This window comes from Gossypium hirsutum, chromosome D11, assembly GCF_007990345.1.
Source record: "Gossypium hirsutum isolate 1008001.06 chromosome D11, Gossypium_hirsutum_v2.1, whole genome shotgun sequence".
In the NCBI taxonomy this organism is placed as follows: domain Eukaryota; kingdom Viridiplantae; phylum Streptophyta; class Magnoliopsida; order Malvales; family Malvaceae; genus Gossypium; species Gossypium hirsutum.
The window spans coordinates 45,763,544-45,770,424 of NC_053447.1; the positions used below are offsets into that span (position 1 = coordinate 45,763,544).

At 30.9% G+C, this 6,881-nt stretch overlaps 2 protein-coding genes across 3 annotated transcripts; one reads left to right on the forward strand and one right to left on the reverse strand.

The window, feature by feature from the left end:
* Positions 1 to 207: 207 nt before the first annotated feature.
* Positions 208 to 3,763, forward strand: LOC107941912 (protein TRACHEARY ELEMENT DIFFERENTIATION-RELATED 7A-like). Its single transcript, XM_041104305.1, has 3 exons — positions 208 to 300; positions 3,094 to 3,642; positions 3,701 to 3,763. Exons 1-3 carry the CDS (start codon positions 208 to 210, stop codon positions 3,761 to 3,763), a joined length of 705 nt encoding a protein of 234 aa, XP_040960239.1.
* A 1,295-nt stretch (positions 3,764 to 5,058) lies between these two features.
* On the reverse strand, positions 5,059 to 6,674 carry LOC107941911 (NADPH--cytochrome P450 reductase). 2 transcript variants are annotated; one of them, XR_005920628.1, is made up of 3 exons: positions 6,335 to 6,674; positions 5,530 to 5,611; positions 5,059 to 5,372 (listed from the first exon to the last, which is right to left on the reverse strand). XR_005920628.1 is itself a non-coding variant. In XM_041104524.1 (3 exons), exons 1-3 carry the CDS (start codon positions 6,343 to 6,345, stop codon positions 5,189 to 5,191), a joined length of 288 nt encoding a protein of 95 aa, XP_040960458.1. In that variant the 5' UTR covers positions 6,346 to 6,611; the 3' UTR covers positions 5,059 to 5,188. The 2 variants fall into 2 exon arrangements, 1 of the variants encoding a protein (XP_040960458.1); XM_041104524.1 differs by having other exon boundaries at positions 5,530 to 5,622; positions 6,335 to 6,611.
* Positions 6,675 to 6,881: the final 207 nt, after the last annotated feature.

Genomic DNA, 6,881 nt, shown 5'->3' on the forward strand with positions numbered 1-6,881 from the left:
ACGAAGCTTCGGGCCTTACGGGGGAAAACTTCATTATTCGAGCATCAAGTTGGATAGAAGATGGATCGATATTGATGATCATTAGGTTTCATAGAGAAACATCATGATGGTGATCAGCAGGCTTTTTGGAGCAATATCGCGACAACGGTAAGGTCTTACAAGGTGACACCTCAAAAGAGGTCTAATGCGTAAGACCATAACTCGACTATGGCAACCAATAGAGTTTCTCAGAACAGTAAACATGGGGGAGTCTGTCGATATGGTAAACACGAGATAATCCGTCAAGACGGTAAATATGAGGTAGTATGTTAGGACGGTAAACACAAGGTAGTCTACTGGGATAGTAAACACGAGGTAGCCCATTGGGATAGAAAACACGGAGAGTCTTCTGAGGTAGTAAACACGAGGAGTCTGCCAGGACATTAAACGTGAAAATTTCAGGTGTAAGACCATAACTCGACAATGGCAACATATAGGGTCTGCTATGGCACTAAAATTAGGGTGTTTCATCAAGATGATAACTACGGTTAATCACGCTCATGGAAAAAGAGTTAAAAGAATAATGTAAGTGTTGACAAGTAGATTTTAAGGAAATCCGTCAAACAGGGAAAAAGTAGTAGAAAAGGGGAACCAGTCTGCCAAAATAGTAATAATAAAAGCCAGTAGTGCGTATGGTGATAACCCGATTAAGATTTGTAGGAGTAATGATGTGTCGATAATACCTTGTACATAGGCAACGAAAGGAGACTTGTTCATAGACCGCGGGTAAGGATCTATTATTAAGTATCGTCAAGTAGCGATTCAAAGAAACGTGCATTTCAAGAGAAAACCTCAGAAGGTTATTGGAAGATACACTCCCGATGTAAGGGTCATTGAATTATGGTTGCGAGGAAAGAGTCAATTGATATAGTTCTTCAATTGATCCTTGATCTGTTTGATGTGACCACAAGATGGTTTGGCATAAGTATTAGCCAAGGTGATCTATGCCTCCTAAGAGGTGGTGATGGAGGCAAGAAGAGGTTGAATGGGTAGAGAGACTGCTCCAAGGAATGCACTAAAAAGAATATGATCCTAGCATTTCCATGTTGTGTATGTTGAATTTGGAGTCGACTTACAATTAATGGTGACAATTGGTGTGGGATTGGGAAGAGAACTATCTAGAAAGCCATAAAGATCATATTATTCTAATAGAATTTTGATTTGGAGAATTTACGTGATGTAGTTGGCTTTTGTCAATTTTGTGATGTTTGTAGTGTTGATTATTTGGTTCTTGGGTATTTTGAATGATGGTATAAGCAGTGGAAAATGCAAAGATGACTTCTGAAGCCATTATGGTTGAAGAAGAACATGGAGAATCGTGAGAAAAGAGAAAAAAAAAGATACAAAAGAGATAAGTGAAAAAAGACAAGTAAAAAACGTGAGTGCTCTGATACCATAAAGATGTTGAGAATAATGTATTGATTTTATTGATTAAAGGTAAGGTATATATATACATACAAGATAAGATTGGGTTGTTTGACCAAATCTCAATTAATAGCCAATCAAATATTCTAAATTTAAGTAATTACTTAATCTATGGAATCTGTTATCAAATCAAAATATTTAAAGCATCTAACAAGATAATTACAAAAATACATAATTAAATAATTAATAAAATAATTCCTCTAATAGTTTATAATTTAAATATATATGTTTATTTAATGCATACTCTTATATTCGAATACTTTATAATTTGTTTAAAATTTATTAAAACTTTATAATCTTCCAAAACTTAAAAATTATATAACATGGTTAAAACTAATTGTAACATTTTTTTTTAAAATGTAAACTTCATAAATAATAGTTTTATTTTAAAATTTTCAATTAAATTAACTTAGAGAATAATTAATTGGGGACTAAAAAAAAGTATTTTGAGTACTTCTAATTAATTTAATTTTCTAAATATTTAGTTAAAATTTAACAATAAAATTTTAAATTTTAAAAACAAAATTTGATTAGTAACGTAATGAAAAAAATTATAATTTTTAAACAATATAATTAAATTATTTTTAAACAATCTTTAAAAACAATAATTTTTCCTTATAATTTTGTTTTAAAAAATTAAACACTATCCATAAAGTATTATAAATTTTTTATAATATATAATGGTTGGATAAAATGTTTTTAATGTAAAAAGTATTTTTTTAAACTAAATTTTTTTTTAAAATAAAAAATATTTTTATGAAATAATATAAATTTACTTTTTACAATATCCTTAATTTTTAAAAATAAAATAATTTAATTTTTTTTAAATTATAAATACATTTAACCCATACAACACACGAATAAAAAATACTAGTATCATATATTAAGCTCTAAACTAATGTTCAAAGGTAGGCTTTAAATTGAAATGCCTGCATCAACCTTATGATTTTAGCTAAGCCTAAGATGGCTTTGGTCATTCATCCTTCTTTCCAAGGTAATATAATCATGTTAGGGTGGTATGTTTAGGACATTCTCTATCATTCAAGGTTGAAGGTGAGTATAAGATTATCAAAATATCATATCAAACAATAGAAAGATATTTTGTAGAAAGAAAAACATTAACTTAGTTTGTGTTGTAAATCCAGAATACAATGCCTTTACAGATTAGAAATTACAATTCATTTGTATTTAACTTAAGTGAGATATATATACTCATATTGATGCATAGATACATAACCTAAGCTGATTTAGTCCTTTTGGGAAGATTGCAAATCTGAGCATTTTTGGTCCACGTATAAAGTAGTAAAACACAACAATATCAAACTCAACAATCATAGCAATTTGAACTAAATTCTTTAAATACAATTACAATACAAGGAGTACTTTTTAATGCAATCAATGACAACTCAACAACAATCTTAGCATAAACGTGAAGTAACTAAAACCTTAGAAGTATGCAAAACCATCAAACCATGTACTAGACTCAAGCCTAGCCTAACCAAGACTAACATCTCTGCCTCTCTCTGTATATATATTATATATATTTACTGTCTCTCATAATGGCATAACAGAAAAGACTACTTCCCATTATCACACGACATACTATACCATGGCTTCTAACTCTATTAGGACCAATTATTTTCCATATTTTCCTCTGCCACCACCCCATGGTACTCCACTGCCTCCAAAAGTATCCCCCCAAAGCTGACCCCTCCTTATAAGCCTCCATCTCCAAAAGTGGCACCACCCCATTATATTCCAACCCCTCCAAAAGCACCCCCGGCTCCACATAACCCCATTACGCCACCACAACCACATTCAGTGCCAGCACCACCACATCATCGAACGCCACCCGCAACGAAACCACCTCCCTCTCCTACTGTGGCACCACCATCACCTGCTAATAAACCACCCCCCTCTCCTACTATGGCACCACCATCACCTGCTAATAAACCACCTCCCTCTCCTACTGCGGCACCACCATCACCTGCTACTAAACCACCTCCCTCTCCTACTGGTACACCACCACCTGCTATAAAACCACCACCCTCGCCATTTGTGCCTCCACCACCACGACATCATCCATTCCATCCACTTCCACCACCTCACTCTATTTCTCCACCAACACCACCTCATGTAATTCCGCCTCCACCACCACCATCCGGACATCATTCAACTGTAATAGTCATTGTCTTTGTTTCTATTGGCGGTCTGTTCTTTTTCGCATTCCTCTCAGTTGCTCTATTCTGCTTCATTAAGAAGAGAAAGAAGAAAACGGTTCAAAAAACAGAAATACTAAGGGCACGTTTGGTTCGCTGTATTGGATTAGAGGTGTATTGGATTAGAGGTGTAATGGAATAGAGGTGTAATGGAATAGAGGTGTAATAGCAAATCAACTGTTTGGTTGAATGTAATGGAATATAGGCGTAATAGTAATCTTGTGTTTGGTTGAATGGAATAGAGGTGTAATAGCATAATGGAAAAAACTAAAATGACTAGAATACCCTTAGCATAAATTTATTTTGGTAAATGATTATTGTTATTGTTATTTAAATTTTAATAAGATTATTATTATCAATAATAAATAATTTAATCATATTTAAACATAATTATTATTAAATATATTTTAATTAAAATATATAATTTAATAAAATTCTTAATAATCAATATTTTTATCTGAATTTACTAAAATAATAATATATGATACTATAAAATATATTTTAACATAATTATTATTAAATATAATTTAATAAAAATATATAATTTAATAAAATTCTTAATATTAAATATTCTTATATGAATTTTCTAAAATCATAATATATAATACTATAAAATATAATTTAACATAATTATTAAATATAATTTAATAAAAATATATAATTTAATAAAATTCTTAATATTAAATATTCTTATATGAATTTAATAAAATCATAATATATAATACTATATAATATAATTTAAAATAATTATTATTAAATATAATTTAATAAAAATATATAATTTAATAAAATTCTTAATATTAAATATTCTTATATGAATTTAATAAAATCATAATATATAATACTATAAAATATAATTTAAAATAATTATTATTAAATATAATTTAATAAAAATATATAATTTAATCTAAAGTTTGAATGTGTATTTACCTAGCAAAAATCAATGAACTCTCGTGTAACTATAACCTTAATAATATATGATGTATAATTAATATTTCGTGACTAATTAATAGCATAGAGATAAATATAGTAATGACGAATTTATAGTATACGATTAAAATGCTAATAATTTATAGTATACAATTAAAATATTATAAATAAAATAATAGTAAATAATATATAAGATAAATTAACATATAAATAATTCATATATTTAGAAGGAATAAAGATAAATTTAGTGTGATAAAATACAACATTACTTTGAAATCAAGGTTGCGAATTAGTTTTCGTGCAAGCTTTTCCAAATGCTATATTAATGATATTGAACAAGTAGTAATGTAAAGCTCTTTTCTTATATCCTTCAAATACTTCAACTAATTTCTCCATTTATCAGCAAAATAAAAGCCATCCTGAGTAGCAAAACAACTTCCAAATATAGCATTTGATCCAGTCATCCTCATAAACAAACAAGTCAACCCCCTATTACAAGCCTCAGTTCCCAATAGGCAATAGGAGAAAAACAAGATTCCAGTGGCAACATAATTCCAAAATATATAAACATGCATTTAAAAACTTTTAGATCTAACATCAAATTTACTGGCAATGCTGCAACAAAGCGAAGTGCCATCCTCTTTATCGGTATGAACAGAGAAATAGGTGTCTGGGCATAGCCCCAACAATCTCAATGCTTCCTCTACAACTTCGTCTAGATTCTCGCAGTAAACGCCAACATGATCACCTGTTTCATATCTGAAAAGGAAGACAAGTATGAGCTGGTGAAGTTCTCTATTATGTAGCATCTAGTTTTAAGATGAGGATAAGAGAGGAGAGGAGGTCATCATAATTGGAAAAAGAGAAAAAAAACTTAGCAATACAGAATAGAATATTTAGGAAAGTAGTAACTTACGATAGTCCAGTGCCAGTAATATCAAATTCAAGATGGATGCAAGAACGATCAGATGCAGGAGTATGAAGCTCCTTCCTCACAGCTACATTAGACCTTCAAGTTAGAAACAAAAAACCAAGTTCCAAGCAATGTTCAACAGATTCTTGGGCATGGATATGACATTAATATATTCCAAAGATTCCCAAATACATAAAAGAACACACTTATGAAGCATACATACACATATCTTACAAAAACACCTGAGTCCAATTAACATTACCTCCAAATTTATGTAAAACTTAAATGAGAAAACTCGAACCCATATCCAACATTCATCAGCAGCAACATAGCCGACAAAACAAAAATAATTATTTATAGAGCTACTATCCAATGAGCTAAAACAGACAAACAGAGGTATATTTTAACAATGAAAATAATCGATTGCCTTAAACACCATATAGTGTTCCAATCAATCAAATTACAGCAGGCATTAAAACCTTTCCCTTTCATTAATTCACAACTATTAGCTTCATTAATCAAATCCTATGTACAGTTGATCGATTGAAAGTGTAACATTTCAAAGACGAAATTTAAACACAAAACTGGTTAACATTGAAATTACATGTAAATATAACCTAAAAAACCAAAAAATTAATCATATTTTCAGATTTCAGGCCGAAATGGAATGAAATGAAAGGCAAATCCATTTTTTTCCCCAAAAAAACAAAAATAAAGAAACAATATTTCAAGAAAAGATCATTAAATTCATGGTATATATAAAGAAATTTAATTGAAATCAAAGGAATAGAAGAAGGGAAAAGCGTACTTAGGAACCATTGCTGCTACTCTCTGTTACTCTGTTACCTCATACGATTCGTAATTGAAGGCCTTGTTGAAGGTTGTTAGGGTTTGTTAAAGGGTTGGTCAGATAGAAGCATGAAAAGGAGGGAGAAGGTTGGAAGGAAAATGGGAAGAAAAATGAAAAAAAGAAGAAGATGCTGCAACAGGTTGGAGGGTAAAAGAGGACCGATTAGGTAATCCTTTCTTTTGGAAGGGATTACAAATCGGCGCTGCATAAGGAAAAATGGGGAATCGGTGCGCTGCGTAATAGGCCCGTATTAGGGCAATACAATCAACCAAACAGGGTAATTAGTGGGGCCACAGATTAGGGGTGTATTGGCTAATCCAATACACCCAACCAAACATGCTCTAAGCATAGATAAACATGTAAAAGTCCAGGAAGCCATTGTACCAGGCCCTCATGGTGCACAAAACGCCGTATTACTTGTAGAAGATGATATTCGTATTGACGAAGAAATCAAGAAAAACAAAAAGACTAGTGAAGGATTATTGCATTCACATCTTAAATCTTT

Bases quoted from the DNA above. Each gene is read 5' to 3' on its own strand.
- LOC107941911 (XM_041104524.1), bottom strand. The intron at 5,373-5,529 runs GTAAGTTACTAC...CTTCCTTTTCAG, and splicing joins ATTACTGGCACTGGACTATC to ATATGAAACAGGTGATCATG.
- LOC107941912 (XM_041104305.1), top strand. From the start codon at position 208: ATGGCAACCAATAGAGTTTCTCAGAACAGTAAACATGGGGGAGTCTGT. The intron at 301-3,093 runs GTAGTATGTTAG...TAACTCTATTAG, and splicing joins GTCAAGACGGTAAATATGAG to GACCAATTATTTTCCATATT. The intron at 3,643-3,700 runs GTAATAGTCATT...CATTCCTCTCAG, and splicing joins CATCCGGACATCATTCAACT to TTGCTCTATTCTGCTTCATT.